The 23269-nt window shown below is 53.4% G+C and overlaps 1 protein-coding gene across 1 annotated transcript; it reads right to left on the minus strand.

The window, feature by feature from the left end:
* Positions 1-354: 354 nt before the first annotated feature.
* Positions 355-23052, minus strand: SEMA3G (semaphorin 3G). The gene is made up of 16 exons (XM_029057416.2): positions 22838-23052; positions 20331-20491; positions 19832-19894; positions 16946-17065; positions 16523-16613; positions 15966-16082; positions 15387-15529; positions 12853-12967; positions 12547-12616; positions 9710-9854; positions 9040-9271; positions 8591-8682; positions 8403-8444; positions 7898-8126; positions 7258-7397; positions 355-3050 (listed from the first exon to the last, which is right to left on the minus strand). The coding sequence occupies exons 1-16, from the start codon at positions 22956-22958 to the stop codon at positions 2616-2618; spliced, it is 2316 nt and encodes a 771-aa protein (XP_028913249.1). The 5' UTR covers positions 22959-23052; the 3' UTR covers positions 355-2615.
* Positions 23053-23269: the final 217 nt, after the last annotated feature.

Raw genomic sequence — 23269 nt, forward strand, 5'->3', positions numbered from 1 at the left:
CCATTAGCTTCCTTCACCCTGAGGTTGAGTCTCTCTCCTTCTGCTAGGCATAGCAGGGAGGGAAGGGAGACTATAGTTTTCAGGGTACAGTGGGAACCTGGCCAAAATAGCTTCATCTAAATATTAGCCTCATTAACCTCATCCCCTTCCCTGACCGGGCACAGCCAACAGCCTTCACAGACCAGACACCTCCTTTCTCTTACGCCCTCCCTCCCCGCAACACTGTCTCCCACCCCCACCTCAGAACCCTGAGGAAACTGAGGCCAAGAAAGGGCAAGTGATTTGCCAAAGGTTGCACAGCAGGCCAGTGGCAGAGCTGGGACTAGAACCCAAGTCTTCCGACACCCAGCCTGCCCCATGCTCTTCCCACTAGACCTCACTGCCTCTCTTCATTTCCCTCAGTCCTCCTTTCCCCTCCCCTTAAAATGCCTCCTTTGGAGCCCATCTATCCAACTCTGCCTTTCTTGTCCCCTGACTTTGCCTTATCTTCAGCCTCCTTGCCCCTCTCCTTTCCTCCTCTCCCCTCTCCCTGCTGCTTCAAGATATGGTTTATCTCTACAAATTTCAGTTCATTTTCTATTAAATTCAAGGAGGAGGAGCCCACCTATTTCAGACTTCAACCTTCCTTGGGGAGTTGCTGGAATTCAGGGGGAGGGAAATCTCAGCCCTGCCAGTCTCTCACCCTCCTGCCCTCTGAGTGCGTCACTGGCATCTGCTCAGGGCTGGAATGGGATATGTGTGTGTGTGTGTGTGTGTGTGTGTGTTGGGGTTGGGGAGGGGGAGAGGGGCAGTCTTCCTGTACTGCTGCACCACTGTCCCGGGCCCAGCTGTATTCCTGCATTCTTTCCCCATGCATTGGTTCTTCTCATCTCCTCACTCCTCCCACTCCTCTCCTCCTGCCACTGGCTTTTTCTGCTTCCAACGACTTCTCCTCCTCCAACAGACAAACAGATAGACAGACAGATGAGAGCTAGCAAGTTTTGCAGTTCTGAAATGATCCTGTGTTTTCTTTTCCTCAAATGGCTGCCTCCCCCCATGACCTACCCAGCCCTTCCAAGTGAGCCCGAGGGTGGGCTCCCGGACTCCACCTCACATGAAGAGACTGAGAGAAGAAGAGATAGAGAGATAGGCAGTTAGTGAAACAGGTGGTTGGCTGGCCCCCTTCAGCCCACACTCCAGTCTCCTGTTTCTGTTCAGCTGCTTTCAGGAAGAAGCATCTTCCCCCTGCCCCCCCCACCCCACCTCCCAACAATAGCCACATTGTCCATGAAGGAGGCTGAAAGTTTTAAGGGCCTGTCCAGCTGGAACAGCTGGAGTTGAAGCAGAACAGAGCACCCACAGCCCACAGGCAAAGACAAGGAGGCAGCTTCCACAGTAGGAGTGGCTGCAAGGGGGCAAGGCTGCAGGTTTTCAGGTTATAGAATCAGATTGGAAGGGGGCAGAGGGTGGGAGAGGACCAACATAGAATTGCGATTCCCTAAATCCCAATCCACTGGGGCGAGGGGTACCCATGGGAACTGTGGTAGGGTCGGGGGGAGGTGGGGAGTTTCAGAACAAAGAGGACAGACACTTCTCCCCACATACATAATTTGTTCCCATAGAAAGCTGTGCAAGGCAGAAAGTATATGCCTAGGCTCAAGAAGGATGTAGTTAGATTCGTGGACAAGACCTCCCTAGCAGATTAGTAGAGAGAAGAGTGTGCAGTTAGATGCCAAGGAGAGCCACCATCCTTGAATGGCATCCTGAGCTGGATGGCTCATTGATCACACCCAGGATGGCATTGCCCCCAAACACCCTAAACAGCCACAGACTCTACCCCACTGCTGGTCTCCAGTGCATCTGGTAGGACAAGTCGACTGGGCCCTTTGGTTAGTGAGACAGTAAGAGACATCTAGTTGGCATGACCTGTACCCAGCCCTGAGTCCAGCCTGTTCCCCTGCTTCAGTCAAATCTAGAAGCCCCGGGCTCTTTATCGTAGGTTGACTTACCCATGTAAGTAGACTTCACCCTGTCCCCTGCCCATGTCCCCCCTCCCAAGCTCTGCTTCCTGTCTTGGGGCTCCAAGTTATGTCCCGGGGACTGCTAACTAGCCTGGAGGGAGCAGAGAGGGGGCATGGCCTCATTGGTCCCTGGGTCAAGGGTCACACAGAATAGCTATTATTCTGCTGCTAGGAAAACCACAGCTGAGCACAGCTGGAAATTTCTTGGAAAACAGGTAGGTCTGGACTGGACTCGACTGGGCTGGATTAGGTTTGACTGGACTAGACTTGGCTGGGCTGGGCTGCAGTGGAGTGAAGGGGTCAGGAAGGCCTTCCACCAAGCCAGTCTGAAGAACAGTGGGCAAACAGATCACTCTGGCTCTAAAGGAGAGATGACCAGGCTCATGGTTTAGGTGGGGTGGGGGGCATTGGGAATTGGCTTCAGCCCACCCGCCCCTCTGAATTCAATTTCCTCTCACTTGCCTCCTGGAAGCCCTGAGGACTATGCAGGGCAGGCAGTGGGGCTGGCCGATGGGCTTCCCACAGTTGGGGAGGAACTGGGTAGGGTTGCTGCCCAGGACACCTCTGCTACACTCATCCCCTAGCCCCTTCCCTGCCCAAGCCCTTTGCACATCTCTACGGAGTCGACACTTCCCGGGGTGTCCGGTTCCGTTCCCCCTGGGCCCGACTCCGACCCTTCTTCCCAGGCTCGGGACCGGGCCAGCTCTTGCCCTTGCCAGGCTTTCCGCCCTGGCAGCGGCGATGGCGGTCCCCGCACCAGACCCGCTCGCAGTACTCCTCGACCTGGGGGAGGTTAGTGTAACCAATGAGCTGGGAGAAGTCCTTGGACAAGAGCTGTGAGGTGGGGGCCGGGTGGGGCTCGGGCTCCTGCCGCCGTGTGAACAGGGCCTCCAACTGGTCTCCCCCGATCACCTCCAGCACCAAGTGGGCCACGGTCCGAGCAAAGCCGTGCTCCAGCGTCTGGCACAAGTAGGTGCCCGCGTCCAGACGGTTCAGCTTCCGGAACAGCAGCCCCTGCTCTGTCCTCAGAATCCGCTCATCTGTCTTCACCTGGAGGGGACAGGGCAACGGAGCAGCAATCAGTGCAGGAGGTCGGGGGAGGGACCCTAGTGGCTCAGCGGGCCTTAGTGGCTGGCTCCTCACTGTTGTCCTCTTCGCTGTCTTCATCATCACTGTCAACGGCGGCAACAGCAGCACCAATAGCAGCTATTGAGTGCCTTCTGTGGGTAGAGCACTGTACTGAGGGCTTGGGAGAGTATGAGGGAGACAGATATCTTGAAAAGAAATTACAGCTCGAGGGAGTAGCACAGTAGACAAGCTAGGTAAATCAGTGCTACAGGAGCTGGGGTTTCGGGGATCTTAAATGATTAGATGGCATGGAGGGGCTGAGGTGGTGGTTGGGTAATAGAAAGTGGGAAAATGAGGGATTAGTTGGGGAAGGCCTCCTGGAGGAGGTGAGGTTTCAGAAGGGCTTTGAAGATGGGGAGAGCAGTGATCTGCCAGATTGATGTAAAAGGTAAGAGAACTCCAGACAAGAGAGAGGGCTTGGGCAAGGAGTCAGCAGCAAGAGAGAGGCACAGTGAGCGGCCTATTCTGAGAGGAAGGAAGATTGTGAGCCGGGGTGAAGTGGGAGAGAAGGGAAGATCTATAGGGGGAAGTGAGCTGATGGAGTGCCTTGGCCCAATGGTCAGGAGTTTCCATTTGAAGATGAGAGGAATGGGTGACCATTGGAGGTGTTGGAGGAGTGGGGGGATGAGTGCAGAACGATGTCTTAGAAAAATGACCTGGGCAGCAGAGGGGAGTAAGGACTGGAGTGGGAAAAGACAGGAGGCAGGGATGTCAGTGAGGAGGCTAATGGCAGTAGATGAGGTGAGATATGATAAGTGCTTCGATCAGCCATTAGTAGAAGTTTGGATGGAGAGAAAAGGGCAGATTCTAGCGATGTTGTGAAGGTAGAACCGACAGGATTTGGGGAATAGCGTGTGTTGAAATAGAGGAAGAAGTCAAAAACCATGCCATGATTGTGGGCTTCGGAGATAGGGAGGATGGTAATGTCACTTATAATGGGAAAGTAAGGTATAGGGGGAGCTTTTAGTGGGAAGATGAGTTCAATTTCAGACATGTTAAATTTGAAGTGTCAGAGTCAATGGGACATCCAAGAAGAGATATCCTGAAGACAGGAGGAAACACGAGACTGCAGAGAAGGAGAGAGGTCGGGACTGGAAGTGTAGATTTGGGAATCATCTGCATAGAGGCGGTGGTTGAAGCCGTGGAAGTGAATGAGTTCTTCAAGGGAATTGATGTAGATGGAGCATAGAAGGGGACCCAGAACTGAGTCTTGCGGGACTCCCACAGTTAGATGGCAGGAGGCAGAGGAAGAGCAGGCCACCTCGCTCTCCGCCATCCCCTTGCCAACATCCTCCCTCTGGACTGAAACTTCCTTCTCCTTCATATTCAACAGGCCACCACTAGGCCCCTTCTTCAAAATCCCATTAAAATCATATCTTCTGCAAGAAACCTTTCCTAACTTCTCATTCCCCCACTCTATGCACCCTCCCCTCTGGGCTGCTTATGCACTTGGGCCTGCACCCCTTAAACACTTTGGTAGTAACCCCACCCACAGCCCCACAGTCCTTTTGTCCATGTCCTTATACTCTGCTGCTTCCCCTATCCAGAACTCATTTTAATTTTTGTCTTCACAGAAAGATTGTAAGCTCCTTGAGAGCAGGGGTCATGCCTACCAACTCTGTTGTACTGTACTCTCCCAAGCGCTCTGGACACAGTAAGTACTGAGTAAAATATCATTGATTGAGCAGGCAAAAGAGACTGGAATGGAGTGGCCAGAGAGGTAAGAGGAAAACCAGGAAAGAACAGGGTGAGTAAAACTGAGGTCAGATATTGTTTCCAGGAGACAGGTTGACCACGGTGTCAAAGGCCGCCTAGATGTTGAAGAGGATTAGGATGGAGGATTAGAAGCAGCGTGGCTCAGTGGAAAGAGCACGGGCTTTGGAGTCAGACGTCATGGGTTCGAATCCCGGCTCCGCCACTTGTCAGCTGTGTGACTGGGCAAGTCACTTAAATTCTCTGTGCTTCAGTTACCTCATCTGTAAAATGGGGATTAAGACTGTGAGCCCCACGTGGGACAACCTGATTCCCTTGTGTCTACTCCAGCGCTTAGAACAGTGCTCCGCACATAGTAAGCGCTTAACAAATACCAACATTATTGTTATAGAGTAATATCCATTTGATTTGGTAAGAAGTAGGTTGTAGATGACTTTGTAGAGTGTCCTCAATCGAGTGAAGGGGGTGGAAACCAGAGTGTAGAAATCAAGAAGGGGGTTGGAGGAGAGGAATTGGAGGCAGTGGGTGTAGACCACCTGTCTGAGGAGTTTGGGTAGGGGTGGGAACAGGGATATGAGGCAAAAGCTGGAGGGGGCTGTGGGATTGAGGAGGGGAGGGTTAAACTAGGGAAGATGTGAGCATATTTGAAGGCAGAGGGAAAGTTGCCATTAGATCATGAGCCATTGCGAATGGTGGTCAGGGAGGGAAGATGGTTGGGAAGAAGGGAGGAGGAAAGGGCTTTTAGAAGGGGACAAGGGATGAAGTCGGAGCCACAGGTGGAAGGGCTAGATTTGAAAGTAGGTGAGGGATCTCTAGCCGAGCCCATCGGTTATTTAGTCCCCAGGGATGTGCCAAGAAGAAATAGGGAATTCTTGTATCCAGCTCCATTGGCTTTCCTTTCTTCCTGAGGGAGTTAGCCCTCCCCCAGAACCCATACACAACAGTCAGTTCTCAGGAGTCCTCACTTGCCCTCTCTTCCCTGTCCATGTGGCCAGCTGGTCTGTCCCTCCCCCATTTCCCTCTAATGCAGTCAGTTCCTGGGCTGGTCACTGCTCATCCTCTGACCTCCCCAGACCCAGCCCTGCCACTTCCCCCTCCAACCCCCAGCCATCCCTTGCTCCCCTGCCCCCAGCGTACTCTGGCCTGCTGCATACCTGTCATACCATGGCTGGGAGCACCAGGTTCAGGTTTTCTAAGTGGATGCTCAGCTGTGCCTCACACAACCCCTGCCAAGGCCCACCTACGATTAGCAGCAGTCAGGAGGAGGAGGAGGAGGATGAAGAGGAGGAGGAAGAGGAAGAGGTGGAGAAGGAAGAGAAGGAGGAAGAGATGGTGGAGGGCTGGGGCCGGGCAATAGGAAGCAACATGGCATGGAGATCAGGGGCTTACACAGTGCCTTTGCATGCCCTCATCCATCCCCATCCTGCTCCCACTGGGGGCCAGAGTGCAAAAGATGAGGAGGTGTGCAGGGGGTAGCCAAGGTAAATCCAAGCACTTATCCTACCTCACCTTGATTACTGCATTAGCCTCCTCATTGACCTCCCTGCCTCTTGTCTCTCCCTACTTCAACCTATACTTCATTCTTCTGCCTGGCTCATTTTTCTACAAAGCCATTCAGTTCAGGTCTCCCCACTCCTCAAGAACCTCCAGTGGTTGCCCATCTGCCTCTGCACCAAACAGAAACTCCTCACCATCAGCTTTAATGTACTCAAATCAGCTCTCATCCTATTTTACCTCTCTGATTTCCTACTACAAAGCAGCCCACACACTTCTCTCCTTTAGCACCAACCTACTCACTGCACTTCGATCTCAATCTTGTCTATCTCGATGACGACCCCTCGTCCATATCCTGACTCTGGCCTGGAACTCCCTCCCCCTTCATATCCAACAGACAATTTCTCTCTCTGCCTTCAAAGCCTTATTGACGGCACATCTTTTCCCTCACTAAGCCCTCATTTCCTCTTCTCCCACTCCTTCTGCATCACCCTTGCACTTGGATTTTCACCCTTTATTCACCCCACCCTTAGCCCCACAACACTTATGTACATACCTGTAATTTATTTATTTATATTAATGCCAGACTGCAAGCTCCTTGTGGGCAGGGAATGTGCCTACCAACTCTGTTGTACTGCACTCTCCCAAGACTTTAGTAAAGTGCTCTGCCCACAGTAAGTGCTATGTAAATACGATCGATTGACTTATTGATTGATTGAAATGCCCAGAAAGGTGTTTTAAAGTGACCACAGCGCAGCACCGGTGCCATGCCAGAGTGCTATGACCCTGCAGGCAGTTGCTAGGGTAGCCACTTTGGTAACTGTAGTGGTCTTCAATATTCAGGGCTCTAAGATCGGGTAACAGCTGAGGTCCTGACTGAGTGCTCCCCCAAATCAGCTGGGGCCATGGGAGACCAACTCACCTGGTCCAGATGCTTGTCGCCAGGCCTCTGGACAAACCAAAGTGCTGCTGCCTGGGGGGACTTGGGGTGACACTCCAAGAAGGTGCTGTTGTGCTCTGTGCCATACACCATGGTTTCCTCTGGGCTCCCCACAGCCCCCCCTGGCAAGGGGGAAGAGTAGAGTTCACACCCTGGGCTATGGCCTGGTGGGCTGCTTCCCCTCCCCCAGGCTTTCTCATTCCTGATGGAATCAGCACTGGGGACCATCTCCCTGCCTCCCACCCTCCCTTCTTCCCTTCCTCCCACCCTCCCTTCCATTTGCTGCCTGCTCATGGGAGGAGGGAGGGCAGGGGGAGCCTCCTTTGGGGGTCTAAATTCCAGGGGACCTTAGGCAGTGTCACTGGAGAGGGAGGGCGGGTGCCCAATGCCCTGAACCACTCTGGCAGGAGTTCCTGAGTGGCTCTCCTTTGCTGGGAGGCTGCCGCTTCCCCCTTCCCCCAGCCGCCGACCAGCCCTCTTGGGCTTCCGGGTGGTCCCCTCAGCTAGAGATGCTGGCTGGGATAGGCTCTGGGAGACTGTGTCTCTAGCTGAGGGGACCACCCAGAAGCCCAAGAGAGGTGATCGGCAGCAGGGGCCACCCGTGACCTCCCTTCTCACTCACCGTCGAGGCCCTGGCCCAGACACTGCAGCACAGGGTTGCCGTGACGAACATCCTGCCGGCGGAATCGACGCTTGCTGGGGCCGGGCCGGTAGCGGGTGCAAGTGGTCCCATCCCAGGCGCAGTAAGGGTCCCGAGCCAGGCAGCACTCGGCACAGGCACTGCCGTAGGTCTCACACTGGTGCAGCTGGAGCTGGGCCAGACCCAGGCGGGAGCCCACATACAGCATTTGCTGGAGAAAGGGGTGGAAAATGGGACACAGAGCAGGGGGTGGGAGGGAGGAAGCTCTCTCTGGACAGGGGTCAGGCAAGGGGCACTGGGGCTGTTGGACAAAAGCCCATGCAACACCAGGGCAAAGGGGTCCAGATGCTTTCAGGACAGTGGTCAGAACTGAGGATAGTTGAGGAGTGGGACAGGTGAAGTCAGTATTACTCCCAAGTGAGAGCCCAGAGTCCTACCCAGGGGGACAGATTGTAATGGCTTCATGGCCGGAGGAATGGCCTCTTACCCGTTTGACAGATATCTCCAGCTCCGTGATGGGGGTGGGCACCTGAGAAGCAGATGTGAGGTGCTCAGGAGGACATCAGCCCTCTGGTGCTGTCACTGCCCCTCCCCCTCATCCCCCCCACCCGGTTCCCTCCCTGCCCCAGGCACTTTCCCACTGCAGACCCCCCCAACCACATCCAGCCAATTCACCTTAAAAACCTGCAGCTCCTCCAGGACTACCTCCTCCGGCTCCACAGAGTTCACTGTCTGGAGGGCTACAACCTTCAGCACGGAGCCTGCATCTGGATCCGGGGAAGAGGGCAGCAGAGGGGAGAGGAGTGAGGCAAGCAAAGGTATCCGTCCCCCTGCTCTGACCCTGGGAGACACTGGTAGAGCCCGGAGCTCCTGGCTGGGAAGCCCCAGGGGTGACCCTGGGATCTGGGGCTGGAGCTGGGCTTCCTTGGGGTGCACTCTTTCCTCAGGTTGCAGACGATGAAGGCAAGGCAAGGAGCCAGGGGAGCCTATTGGTGATGGTGTTGGTGGTGGTCATTGGGGGACACACCTGTTTCCAAGATCATGACAACACAGGGTGGTTGGGGAGGGGGAAGCACCCACCAAGAACACAACGTTATAGGGTAGGTGTTGAAGGAGCCACACACCTGTCCCTAAGAACAAGACATCATAAGGCCCATCCTCCGCCTCCACCCGGTCCACCACAATCTGGAGCAGCCTCTGAGCCAGGTTGGTTTTCACCAGGACAGGACGGCCATGCCGGGGGTGCACGGAGCGGTACATGAGTGGGTGGGCTCGGGCAAAGTGCAGCACCTCATCTGGATAGTCCTTGGTGCTGCTGTACTGCTGGCTGGGCTGTGTTGTGGTCTTGCTGGGACACTGGCCGGCCAATGGCGAGGGGTGGGGGAATAAAGGAGGGGGTGGGTGGGGAGAGACAGTTAGATAGACAGCAGAAGAGGAGAAAGAGGAGGAGGAGGAGAGAGACAGACAGGGAAAAGGATGAGAAGACAGGAAGAGGAAAGAAAGAGGAGGAACAATGGGAGAAAGGCCAGAGAAATGGAGTGGGAAAGGGGATGGAATGAAGATTGGGGGAAAAAAAAAGGATTTCCTTATTATTTATGTACAGCCTCGAGGCCACTAGGCTGCTCCCCACCACCCTCAATCCCTGCTCTTTCCCTTTGGTCAAGGTGGAGGGAGGGATGGGGCAAGGCCAGGGCACCCGCCAACCAAATCCCCGGACTTGGTGTCGGCACCCCTTCGGTCAGCCCATCCCCATCCCACCCTGCTTCCTTGGCCAGTATGAGGCAAAGCACTCACCACCCCAGGGCGAGGAAAGGGCACCTTGCCCTCATAAGGCTCCCACTGGTGCTGGGGTCCATCCCTGTGGGCAAACGGCCCATTGAAGACCTCCCAGACGTCAGCCATCAGGTATGCACAGACGGCAAAACCCTGGAACACAGCGCTGCAGCAACAGAGAGGGAGAGAGAGACAGTCGGAGACAGAGAAAACGTGTGTCATCAGTTGTGGGAGGGAGGCAGGGCTGGGGGAAAGGGACCACTGAGTAGAAGACATGGAAACTCCTTGAGGGTAAGCACCATGCTTGGTACAGTGCCTAGCACTTGGTAGATGCTTAATAAAAACTAGTGATGGATTGATTGATTGATTGATAGCTGGTAGGGAAGCTCTCCAAGGACAATGTCAGTCAGTAGTATTTATTAAGTTCTTATTGTGTGCAGAGTACTGTACTAAGCACTTGGGGGAGTATAAGATAATATAACAGACACATTCCCTGCCCACAATGAGTTTACAGTTTAGAGGGAGATACAGACATTAATATAAATACATAAAATTACAGACATGTATATAATAATGTTGGTATTTGTTAAGCGCTTACTATGTGCAGAGCACTGTTCTAAGTGCTGTGGGGTTGGGCGGGGGGAATAAATAAAGGGAGCAAGTCAAAGTGACACAGAAAGGAGTGGGAGAAGAGGAAAGTCAGGCTTATTCTGGGAAGGCCTCTTGGAGATGTGCCTTCAGTAAGGCTTTGAAAATGAGGAGTGTAATCTGTAGGATATGAAAAGGGAGGGAGTTCCAAGCCCAAGGCAGGACGTGGGTGAGAGGATGGTGTGAGATACACGAGATCCAGGTACAGAGAGAAAGTTGGCATTAGAGGATCGAAGTGTGCAGGCTGGGTTGTAGTAGGAGAGTAGTGAGGTGAGGTAGGAGGGGGCGAGCCAGTGGTTAAGGGGTTCCTGTTTGATGCAGGGGTGGACGAGCAAATGCAGAAGATTCTTGAGGAGTGGAAAAATGTGACCTGAAAGTTTTTGTAGAAAAATGATCCAGGCAACAGAGTGACGTATGGACTGGAGCGGGAAGAGACGGGAGGTAGGGAGGTCAGCAAGGAGGCTGTTATAGTAATCAAGGCAGGATAGGATAAATGCTTGGATTAAAGTTGTAAAAGTTTGGATGGAGAGGAAAGGGTGAATTTTTGAGACATTGTGAAGGTCAAACTGACAGGATTTAGTGATAGGTTGAATATTTAGATTGAATGAGAGAGACAAGTCAAAGATAATGCCAAGGTTATGGGTTGTGAGACAGGAATGATGGTGATGGTCATCTCCCACTCCCTTCCGCGTCACCCTGACTTGGGCCCTTTGCTCTTCCCCCCCCCAGCACTTATATATATGTCTGTAATTTTATTTATTTATATTGAGCAGCGTGGCTCAGTGGAAAGAGCCTGGGCTTTGGAGTCAGAGGTCATGGGTTCGACTCCTGGGCTCTGCCACTTGTCAGCAGTGTGGCTGTGGGCAAGTCACTTAACTTCTCTTTGCCTCAGTTACCTCATCTGTAAAATGGGGATTAACTGTGAGCCTCACGTGGGACAACCTGATTACCCTGTATCTCCCCCAGCGCTTAGAACAGTGCTCTGCACATAGTAAGTGCTTAACAAATACCAACATTATTATTATTATTATTATGTATTGATGTCTATCTCCTCCCTCTCCCCCAAGACTGTGAGCTCACTGTGGGCAGGGATTGTTTCTCTTTATTGCAGTATTGTACTTTCCAAATGCTAATACAGTGCTCTGCACATAGTAGTGCTCAATAAATAAGATTGAATGAATGATGTCATCTACAGTGATGAGAAATTCAGGGGAAGGGCTGGGTTTGGGTGGGAAGATAAGGAGTTCTGTTTTAGACATGTTAAGTTTGAGGTCATGGGGGGGACATCCAAGTAGAGCTGTCTTGAAGGCAAGAGAAAATGTGAGACTGCAGAGAGGGAGAGAAATCAGAGCTGGAGATGCAGATTTGGGAATCATCCGCATAGAGGTGGTAGTTGAAGCCATGCAAGTGACTGAGTTCTCCAAGGGAGTGGGTGTAGATGGAGAATAGAAGGGGACCCAGAACTGAACCTTGAGGGACACCCACAGGGGGTGGGAGGCAGATGAGGAGCCCTCAAAAGAGACTGAGAATGAGCACCCAGAAAGATAGGAGGAAAACCAGGAGAGGACAGTGTCCGTGAAGATGAGGTTGAATAATGTTTCCAGGAGAAGAGGGTGGTCAACAGTGTCGAAAGCAGCTGAGAGGTCAAGGAGGATTAGGATGGAGTAGAGGCCATTGGATTTGGCAAGAAGGAGATCATTGATGACTCTTGAGAGGGCTGTTTCTTTGGAGTGAAGCCAGATTGGAGGGGGTCAAGGAGAGAATTGGATGAGAGGAATTTGAGACAGTGGGTGTAGACAACTCACTCAAGGAGTTTGGAGAGGAAGGGTAGGAGGGAGATGGGGCGATAACTGGAGGGAGTCATGAGGTCAAGGGAGGGTTTTTTTAGGATAGGGGAGACATGGGCATGCTTGAAAGCAGTGGTGAAGAAGCCATTGGAGAGTGAACAATTGAAGATGGCTGTCAGAGAAAGGGCAGAAGGTGTGGAAGGGAGGGGGTGGATTGGAGAGCTAAGGGACAGAGAGGCCATCAGATAGAGCAGGTGAATATGGGGGGCCAGGAGAATGTTTAATCAGGGAGAGAAAGAGAAAGAGGTTAGAAGAAAAGGTAAGATGTAGGAGCATAAGAGACTGATTGACTTACTGACTGACTGAACTGGTTGAGAGAGGGGGCAGGGAAAAGGGGTTCTTGGGAGGTTCTTGGGCACCAACCTGAGAGTACTGAACAGGGCATACACCTCTGGGCTCTTCCCGTCCTTGGGCCTCAGCAAGAAGACATCCTCTGGGAGACAGCAGTTAACAGGTAGGGGCTAGTAGTCTCGGCCCTCTCCCTCCCCAGCCTGGCCTACACTCCAACCCCCACCTTCCTCCAACAGAGTCTGTGTCCCTCTCTCCCTCTCTCCCTCCTTCCTCCCTCCCCTCATTTGCAGCATCTAAACCCATTTCCATCCATTTCCCACCACATCTTTCCAGGGGACCAGCCCAAACAGGGGCAGGCTCGGTTAGCAGGCACCTTACCCAGTTGGTCAAAGTGGGTGTCAATGCCACCGGGTCCCGGCACGGAGCAGACCAGCCGTGCCTTGCTGAAAGTGCTCCATTTGTTCACCAGCACACGCTGCCCACCGGCATCATTCTGAGGGGGACAATGGGGGCAGCTGGGAGGTGGGGACAATGGTGGCTCTGCCTAGCTGGCCCTGGAGAAGGCAGCCAGCAGCACAAGCAGAGTAGGGTGGGGGTGGGGCAGGGCAAGGCAGTGTGGAGCGGGGTCAAGGGGAGAAGGAAGGTACCATAGTAGGGTTGAGATTAGGGTTTTTTTATGGTATTTGTTAAACGCTTACTATTTACTAGACACTGTACTAAGCACTAGCATAGACACAAGGTAATCTGGTTGAACACAGTCCTTGTCTCACATGGGGCTCACAGTATTAATCCCCATATTACAGATGAGGTAACTGAGGCATAAAGAAGTGAAGTGACTTGCCAAGGTCACACAGCAGACAAGTGGAGGAGCTGGGATTAGAACCCAGGTCCTTCTGTCTCTCAGGTCTGTATTCTATCCATTAGACCATGCTGCTTCTCTAGGGAACAAGGTCATGGGGCAGTAGGACCCAATGGAGCCTGATTATTGCAGGATACCTGGGGCCTATCTTCTAGTGACACTGAGCTGAGGAGAGAGAGGGGCTGGAGTCAGGGTGGAGGAAGGGGCCCACAGTCCATTCTGTTTGACTCAGTTCACCCCAGTCACCTCACCTTGACTGGCCTTTCCTTTCCTCTCTATCCAAACTGCTACCTTGCTGGTGCAAGCTCTCATAATATCCCGACTGGATTATTGCATCAGCCTCCTCTCTGATTTCCCATCCTTCTGTCTCTTCCCCGCTTCAGGCTATTCTTCATTCCGCTGCCTGGATTATCTTTCTACAGAAATGCTCTGGGCATGTCACTCTCCTCCTCAAAAACCTCCAGTGGTTGCCTCACCTTCACATGAAACAAAAACTCCTCACTCCTGGCTTCAAAGCTCTCCATCACCTGGCTCCCTCCTATCTCACCTCCCCCCTCTCCTTCTACAGCCCAGCCCATACACTCTACTCCTCTGCCGCTCACCTCCTCCCGATGGCTCGTTCTCACCTGTCCTGTTGTCACCCCCAGCCCACGTCCTACTACTGACCTGGAATGCCCTCCCTCCTCACATCTGCCAAACTAACTCTCTTCCCCTCTTCAAAGCCCTACTGAGAGCTCTCCTCCAGGAGGCCTTCCCAGCCTGAGCCCTCCCTTTCCTTCTGCCCCCCTCCCCTTCCCATTCCCCCTGCTCCCTCTCTCTGCTCTTCCCTCCTTCTTCTCCCCACAGCACTTGTGCATATTTGTATATATTATTTATTACTCTATTTTATTAAAGATATACATATGATTCTATTTATGTTGATAATAATAATAATGTTGGTATTTTTAAGCACTTACTATGTTGTATGTGCAGAGCACTGTTCTAAGCGCTGGGGTAGACATAGGGGAATCAGGTTGTCCCAAGTGGGGCTCACAGTCTTAATCCCCATTTTACAGATGAGGTAACTGAGGCACAGAGAAGTTAAGTGACTTGCCCACAGTCACACATCTGACAAGTGGCAGAGCCGGGATTTGAATCCATGACCTCTGACTCCAAAGCCGGTGCTCTTTCCACTGAGCCACGCTGCTTACGTTGACGGTATTGACGCCTGACTACTTGTTTTGTTTTGTTTTGTTGTCTGTCTCCCCCGTTTAGACTGTGAGCCCATTGTTGGGCAGGGATTGTCTCCATCTGTTGTGGAATTGTACATTTCAAGTGCTTAGTGCAGTGCTTTGCATATAGTAAGTGCTCAATAAATACGATTGAATGAATGAATGAATGCCCCTGGCTGTCAAGCATGTACTTTAATCAATCATTCAGTCAATGGTATTCATTGAGTTCTTAATGTGTGCAGAGCACTGAACTAAGTGCTTGGGAGAGTGTACTACAACAGAGTTGGAAGACACATTCCCTCCCACAAAGAGCTTACAGTCTAGAGCTCAAATTCTTAGCTCTTCAACATGGGGTGGGGAACTCTGGAGCTGGGGGGGAACAACTCAAAGGAGGGCCAGACCTTTCCTTCCCCTCTTTCCCTCCACTCCCAGGGAAGGAGTCCTGGTCAGGGGAGCTGGTCAAGCACAGCATCACACTGATGGAATTCACTGAGCACTTACTTCAGTCTAAGTCCTGAAGGAGATGCAAGGTTCTCAGATCAGATACAGTCCTTTTCCCACCCAGACTCCCAGTCTGACTTATCTCCATTTACAAATGAAAGAATGGGGCCCGAGAGGTTCAGGGACTTGCCCGAAGCTATACAGCAGATGGATGGCAGCGCTAGGACTAGAGCTCAGGTCTTCTGGCTCCAGCTGCTTGAACACTCTCTCTCTCTACTAGGCCCTGCTGTCTCCATTTGGTGGCTGAGTCTCTGTCTGAGCCAAGAACAAAAGAACCCGGCCCAATCCACCCCCTCCCTCAATCCTTTCCTGCTCCACCCCTGGCTGGCCCTGGCTCTCACCACACAGACACGGCCTATACGGCTGACGATAGACCTGCCCTGGCCACCGGGCAGGGGTTCTGTCTCCGAGAAGAAGAAGTAGACTTTGTCATTGTCTCGATCTGCACTGTCCGGGATCATGGCAGCCGCCACAAAGCGGGGATCTGTGAAGGAGGAAGTCAGGGAGTCACAGAACAGGAAGCTCACCCAGCTGCCCACTCCCTGGGGATTTGGAGATTCTCCACCTCACTTGTCCTAGGACGCTGACCAGACCCCAAATGGTGACTTTAAGGTCTGATTACTCCTGGAAGGCTTTCTTCTTCTCCGTCCTCCCTCTCTGCCATACCTGGCCAAATCCCTGCTCCCTCTCTGTCTCTGCTCTTACCTGAAAAGCTCCCCATCCCTGGGTGATGGGTGGGGATTGGGGAATGGGGGGGTAAGGGAGCGGGAGCCATCCGACTCTCCAAGCGGGTACATCTCCCCCATCTCGTCTGTCCTGAGCCCCTCTGGCCTCTCCCACAACTGCTTCTCCAGCCTCTGCTTCCTCCCTCTTCCTTGACGCTCTGCAAGTCTCCCAGCCCCACAGCCTCTGACCCTCACCATGCAGGAGGCTCTGGTCAGTGTCCGAGCGCAAGGCTGCCCGGGATCCTAGGCTGCGGAAGATGATGGCCTCTCGGCCCAGGAAGTCTGCAGTGAGGCCTGTGTACAGCTCTCCCCCTGGGGACAGAGAGAGGAAGGGAGGGAGGGAGGAGTGGAAAAAGGGAGGGAGGGAATGTGAGAGAGTAGGATTGGGGGAGTTAGGGAGGGAGCACTCCCAGGAAGTGACTGGTTCCACGAGTTAGCCCTGAAGAGAATGTGGCAATGAGAATGCGGATAGAGTGCCTGGGTGCTAGCTCCATGATGACCTGTTCCCCAAAGGCCACTGTGAGGAGGAAGGGGAGGGAGAAAGCCAGATTTCTGTACACCCAGTGTGAGTCAGAGTGGAGAGAGATGAGCTGCAAGAATGTCCCTGTCCTGCCTGGCTGTGTCACAATTGCCTCCCACCGCCCCACCACCAACTTCCCACCCCTCCAAGTTCCTCCTTTGCCATCCTTTTCCCAGGCCGGTCTCCCCCCGACGTACCCCACTTCCCCCCTCCGGCCCAGGGAAACACGTACTGACAAAGGTGCTGACGAAGGGTCGGTTGGGCTCATGTGGGCACCGTCCCCGCCCACTTTCCACGTTGGCAGGGTCCAGACTGAACACATGCTGGGGGAGATGGAGGGCACCCAGTGGGCACATGGCCCCAACTCAGCTACCCTCCTAAGGGTGCCCCATATTGGGGGCCTATCTGGCCAGGCCAGTGCAAATCCTGCCAAGCTTGACTGCCCTGGAGCAAGGCCCCACCCAGGGGGCAGCAGGGCTCTCAGGCAGCTCCGCTCAAAGCCCCTTTCACCTCCCCCCTTTCCAGTGGGCCTCCTGGAAGGGCCAAGAGGGCAGCACCAACCTCCCATCTCTTTTCCTGGCCCCGAGACACCACTGGGTCTCACTCACCTTCCCCCCGCCCCAGGGTCCCCCAGGCCGGGTCCCTGCAGCCTCACCTCTCCCCGGAGCCCCACGGAGATGAGGGCGCACACTGGGTGGAAAGCCCCAGTGCCACAGGCCAGCAGGTGGGTCCTGTTGTATGGCTGGAGTACACGGATGTAGTTGGCACATTCAGTCTGGAGCAGAGAGATGGCATTATGAGACCTCACAGAGGAGGAGCTGAAAGGTGGTGGGTGGGGAGAGAGGCCATGTGCCACTCCCCCATCCTCCCAGCCTCAGCCTTCTCTCAGGACCTCGGGGAGCTGGGAGAGGGAGGAAGAGCAGGAAAGAAGTTGGCCAGGAGGAAAGAGGGTGACCCAGGATAGAAAACCTGCCAACCCGCTCCAGGAGGGGGCCATGGAGGGCTGACCTCTGGGTTCTCACAGGGCATTGCCCTCCTGCTCCCCCAACATCTCTGTATGAGAATACACATGAACTCACATGCTCCATTATCTAAGCCCTAATTCATCTACAGAGCCATCTTCCCAATTTCTTTTTCCTCCATTTTAGACTTGATTTTGTGACTGTCTCACCTGTTAGAGTGGCAGCTCCTTGAGGCCAGGGATCTTAATAATGTTGGTATTTGTTAAGCACTTACTATGTGCAGAGCACTGTTCTAAGCGCTGGGGGAGATACAGGGTAATCAGGTTGTCCCACATGAGGCTCACAGTTAATCCCCATTTTACAGATGAGGTAACTGAGGCAAAGAGAAGTTAAGTGACTTGCCCACAGTCACACAGCTGACAAGTGGCAGAGCCGGGAGTTGAACCCATGACCTCTGACTCCGAAGCCCAGGCTCTTTCCACTGAGCCACGTTGCTTCTTGTCTACTAGCACTACTAATAATAATAATATTTTTAAGCGCTTTCTATATACCAAGCACTCTACTATGTCCTAAGGTAGATACTATATAATCATGTCCCACTTAGGGCTCACATTCTAAATAGGAGGGAGAACAGGTATTGAATCTCCATTTTGCAGATGAGGGAACTGAGGCAGAGAAGTTAAATGATTTGCCCAAGGTCACCCAGCAGGTAAATGGCAGAGCCAGGATTAGAACCCAGGTCCTATAGTATTTATTACTCTATTTTGTTAATGATGTGTATATATCTAGGATTCTATTTATCTTGATGATGTCTATGCCAGGCTACTTGTTTTGTTCTGTTTTGCTTTGCTGTCTCCCCCATTTAGACTGTGAGCCTGTTATTGGGCAGGGATTGTCTCTATCTGTTGCCTAATTGTACATTCCAAGCACTTAGTACAGTGGTCTGCACATAGTAAGCGCTCAATAAATACAATTGAATGAATGAATGAAGGAATGACATCCAGGCCCATGCGGTATTGCACTCTCCCAAGCACTTAATCCAGAGCTCAGCACACAGTAGATTGTATGCTCCTTTTATTATTATTATTTATATTATCATAAAATTTGTTAAGCACTTTCTATGTGTCAAGCACTGTTCTAATCAGGTTGGACACAGTTTCTGTTCCACATGGGGCTCACAGTCAAAGTAGGAGAACAGACATTGACTCCCCATTTTACAGTTAAGAGACACAGAGAAGCAAGGCAACTTGTTCAAGGTCACACAGCAAACAATTGGCAGAGCCTGGATTAGAGCCCAGGTCCTCTGTCTCCCATGTCTGGGTTCTTTCCACCAGTCCGTGCTGCTTCTCAATGAGGGCAGGGATCATGTCTACCAACTGTATTGTATTTTACTCTCCCAAGTTCTCGTTACAGGGCTCTGCACACAGAAGGCACTCAATAAATACGATCATTTGGTCATATGATCATTAATCATCATAAATACAATCGTTAAAGAAACTCCCTACCTTGCCATGCCCTGCTCCTCCCTGACCTGCCTTGCCCCTGAAACATGAACTGGGTACGGAAACCTCCTCTACTTCTCTGGCCAGAGTGGGACTCCAGGTCCAGTGCCCATGGATTGCCCAGTGTCCTGCCCACTGCCTTGGGTTCTGCCCCCAGACCCAGCCCTACATGGACCAGCCCTGGCAAGTTCATGCTGAGCTCTGGCACTGCTGCCCCAGCAAACAGGAACAATCCCTAAGCACCCAAGCTGAGTGCATCAGCTTAATGTTGGGGAGGGAAAGTTGTCTCCTGGCCCAGCTGACCCGTCGGCTTTCTGGACCCTGTGCCCTGACTCCCTTACCCCTGGCCTCCTAACCCCTGACTCCCTGACCTGGCTGCTTCCTTACCAGACAGCCTGCTTGCCTGGCCTCTCAGCTCCCAATCCCTTCCTTCTCAGCTCTTTCCTGCTGTCCACCCTCCTCCCCCTCCCCTTCCTCCCTTTGGCCCATCCCATTATCTCCCCTCTGACAGGGAGGAAACAGGGAGGAAGCCGGGTCTCAATATTGCTACGAGCTGCAGGTTCCTGTATTGGCTGGGAACCCAGTCTCCAACCTCCTTCCCACCAGGCCCCTGGGCCCCACTATCTGCTTTGCAGTCCTGGCAGATTGCTCAGAACTGTAGGTTCCTGGATTGGCCCAAGGGAGGCCAAGGCAGTTAATCTTGTTCCCTTTATGGCTGTCTGGTGCCAGCTGGCACAGTGCCCGGGAGCAGAGGGCAGATTGGATTCTAGGGGTCAGATTCAGGAAGGTGAGTCCTACAACTTGGCAGGTCTGTGTCCTGTTAAGCTGAATGCCTGGAGGGCTGTTGGTGGCTGGGAGCAGGGAAAGAGGCACTCTGAGTGGGTGACAAGGGAACTAGAGGACCCAAGGGATCAGTACGCTGATTTCAGTGCCCTTGGCCCCAGGGATCAGTACGTTGGCCTCAGTCTGCCACATGAGGCATCTTTCCTGTCACTGGCCTGCTGCCACGGAATACTCTACCATGAAGGGCAAAGTGGACAGGAAGGTGGGGGTCGGGGGAGGAGGGGAGCAGCTCACCATGGGATCTTTTCCTTTCTGGAAACACTCTTCCTTCTGTCCAGGTTGGGGTGGCCAGGAAATCTGCAACACAACACAGGGCTGGGTGCTTGGGATAGCACCAAAGTGGCCTCGTGGACTGGCAACATTGTGGCATGGTGGCGACTGGGGGGCTGGGGCCACACTTTCTGGTCTAGCTCTTCTGTGTTCAGTCTTGTTCCACTTGTCACTGCTTGTCATCCACAAGCTTCTAGTCCCCGACTCTATTGCAAGGAAGCAACTGTAGCCCAGGCAATGACACCCTCCTGCTCCTCTTTTGCCCCCTCCTGCTCCTGCTCTTCCTCCTCGTCCTCCTCTTCCTCACAGCAGCTAAGACCCAAGCAAGCCTGAACTGCTCCTGAGTTAACCCCGAAGTGAGGCTGGCGGCACTAACGAGTCCCAATCCTGAGGCTACAGGCCTCCCTCTCTGCAGAACTTGTGGTGGGGAGGGCCCATGGGGATGGGGGAAATTGGTCCTCACCTCCTTGGGATCAGCCCCATCCAGGTCCAGCCGCAGGGAGTAGAGGGCATCCCGGCCCCCGAGGAAGAGACGATCCCGATATTCATCGAGGTGCAGGCCCCGCAAGTCCAGGAAGCCACGGGGGCCCAGGAAGAGGGCAGAGCGGTTGGTGGCCAGTAGATCTGACAAGTGGCAGATGGGGGTCATGGGGCCAGTCAGGTCAATGGCCCAGCCCAAAGGGAAGGAGCAGAATAGGTGATGGGGCGGGGGGAGAGGAGGGGAGTCTTGAAGGGAAAGCTTTGGTCCAGAAACTATGGGGTGTTTGGAAGGGCATGCCATAGACTCAGGGGCCAGGGGCCTTCAGTGTCTGCTATTAGTTCCAAGGTGTTCCCCTGCTCCAGAGGGCTGGGAAGACCTGAGAAGCAGTGTGGCTTAGTGAAAAGAGCATGATCTTGAGAGTCAGGGTCATGGGGTCTAATCCCGGCTCCGTCACCTTGTCAGCTGTGTGACTTTGGGCAAATCACTTCACTTCTCTGTGCCTCAGTTACCTCATCTGTAAAATGGGGATTAAGACTGCGAGCCCCCTGTGGGACAACCTGATTACCTTGTATCTCCCCCAGCACTTAGAACAGTGCTTGGCACATACACATAGTAAGCGTTTAACAAATACTACTTTATTATTATTATTACCTGGGTATTAGAAGCAGTGTGTGTGTGTGTGTGTGTGTGTGCGTGCGCGCGTGTGTGTGTGTGTGTATTCTGTCCCCATCTGTGTGTGGGTAGCATCCCTCCAGGTATCCCCAATCTTCCCCCCTACCAGAATCTTACTAGACTCTCCCCCATGCCCCCACCCTCTCCCATATCCTCCACTGTCCCATGGCAGGTGGGTTTGGCAAGAGGGTAAAGATGAGAAGGAAAAATCCCCGAGCTGTGCCTTTCCCTTCCTAGCAAGTGGAAGCCGGACTGTCCCAGTGGGACTCAGGGCCAGGTGCCCCGCCTAGCAGGGAGACACTATCTGAGCCAAGCAACTGGTCCAGGCAGACACACCCACAGAGACCCAGGCACTAGCAGGGAACCCTCAAACACCCAAAAAACTCACAGGCACTAGTGTGCTGTTTGGCAGAGCTGGGCCATCTTTTGGATACCAAAGAAATTCTCATCAGAACCCTCACAGATCCCCAACTCTGCTGTTCATTGTCTTCCCCTGACCACTGGCAGCCTGGGCCCAAGCCAGACAGTTTGCCCAGGGCAGGGCCTGCCCACTTCCTTTCCCCAAGACCATGCTTGCTCTCCTCTCCACCTTGTGACCCTGTGTCCTCTCATCCACTCCTTTTCCCATGTTTCCCCCCAGGACCAGACAAGGGACAGATTAGTCTAAAACCAGGCCAGTGGCCCCCTTAGATGATTCTGCTTGGGGGATTGATTATTTCCATTCTACTGGCAGCTGGACAGCTTCCTGCAGATAAGTCACAGGACTGGGAGCTTTTGGGGAGTTGGGGAGGCTGTTTTGGGGCCTGGGGTCTGTTTGAGAAGTTTGGGGGCAGTTTTTTGGGGGGGGAGGGGTGGAAGCCTGACACATTAACCCTATCAGGAAAAGGGCTCAATGGCCATTCCAAGGCTGGGGAGATCAGAGATAGCAGGAAGCGTAGGGTTACTATTCTATAATCAAACTGTGTCCCTCCCTTTGAAGTAACAATAATAATGTTGGTATTTGTTAAATGCTTACTATGTGCAGAGCACTGTTCTAAGCGCTGGGGTAGACACAGGGGAATCGGGTTGTCCCACGTGGGGCTCACAGTCTTAATCCCCATTTTACAGATGAGGTAACTGAGGCCCAGAGAAGTGAAGTGACTTGCCCACAGTCACACAGCTGACAAGTGGCCAATCGGGGATTCGAACCCATGACCTCTGACTCCAAAGCCCGTGCTCTTTCCACTGAGCCACGCTAGACTAGCCCATGGCCACTCTCTCACAGTCACAAATACTGGGTACCCTAAGTCCATGTATACTGTTCAGGATGACAGCTCTGATTCCCTCCTGTATTTACCTGTCTGGTTGAGCCCTCCAGTCCTCTTGCCCTTCCTCCTTTTGATCTCTCCTCCCTCCTTCCCTTCCACCCTCCCTTCCATCTTCCCTCCCTCCTTCCCCACTCCTTTCCTCCCTACCCCCCCACAATACCATTTCCATTTTCTTGGATTAGGCTGGGAACAGGCTGTACATTTCCATCTCCAACGATGTACACATTCCCTTCTGCCACTTTCCACTGAAACAAGGGAGCAAGACCCCCACCGCACCTCCCCATTGCCACTGAAGGTGAGAGCCCTCAACCCTCCTCACCACATTTTCAGAGAGAGACCCAAGTCCATAGCATCAGGATGCTACTGCCACCCACAGAGGGCCATCAACCCAGGCCTCATTCCTACCTCCTGTCCCATCAGGTCTCTCCTCAGGACTCCCCTTGCTCTGCCATAATGGTGTGGGGTGGGGCTGGAGGGGAGTCCCACGGGGAGGAGGATGGCAGGAGTTACCTTTGTAGGAGAGCCGGAGTCGGGGCACAGTGCCTTTGCTGGCTTCACTGGCGGTGGAGCCTAACAGGGTCCCCAGGAGCCAGCAGGTGGCCAGAGCTGGGGAGGAGGCTCTACAGGGCATTCTGCCTTCGGGGTGCCCTCCTAAAGTAGCAAAGCAGGGTTCAGTTCACCGGATCCCCAGCACACAAGACCTCCGCCTGGTTTGGAGTCTCAGTCCCTCTGGCAGGCCCCCAAGCTGTCCCTCCCTCAAGACTGTCCCTCCCTGCTGTCCCTCCCTCCCTCCCTTCCCTCCTCGCTCCACCCTCCCCCTTCCTCTCTTTTATACAGAGAAGGGCTCCACCCAGCCACTCAGAGGAGGGGAGGAGGGAGGGGGACTAGGGAAGGAGACCCGCTTGTGACTGAATCTCCACCCCCCACCCCACCCCACACATT

This window comes from Ornithorhynchus anatinus, unplaced genomic scaffold, assembly GCF_004115215.2.
Source record: "Ornithorhynchus anatinus isolate Pmale09 unplaced genomic scaffold, mOrnAna1.pri.v4 scaffold_93_arrow_ctg1, whole genome shotgun sequence".
In the NCBI taxonomy this organism is placed as follows: Eukaryota; Metazoa; Chordata; class Mammalia; order Monotremata; family Ornithorhynchidae; genus Ornithorhynchus; species Ornithorhynchus anatinus.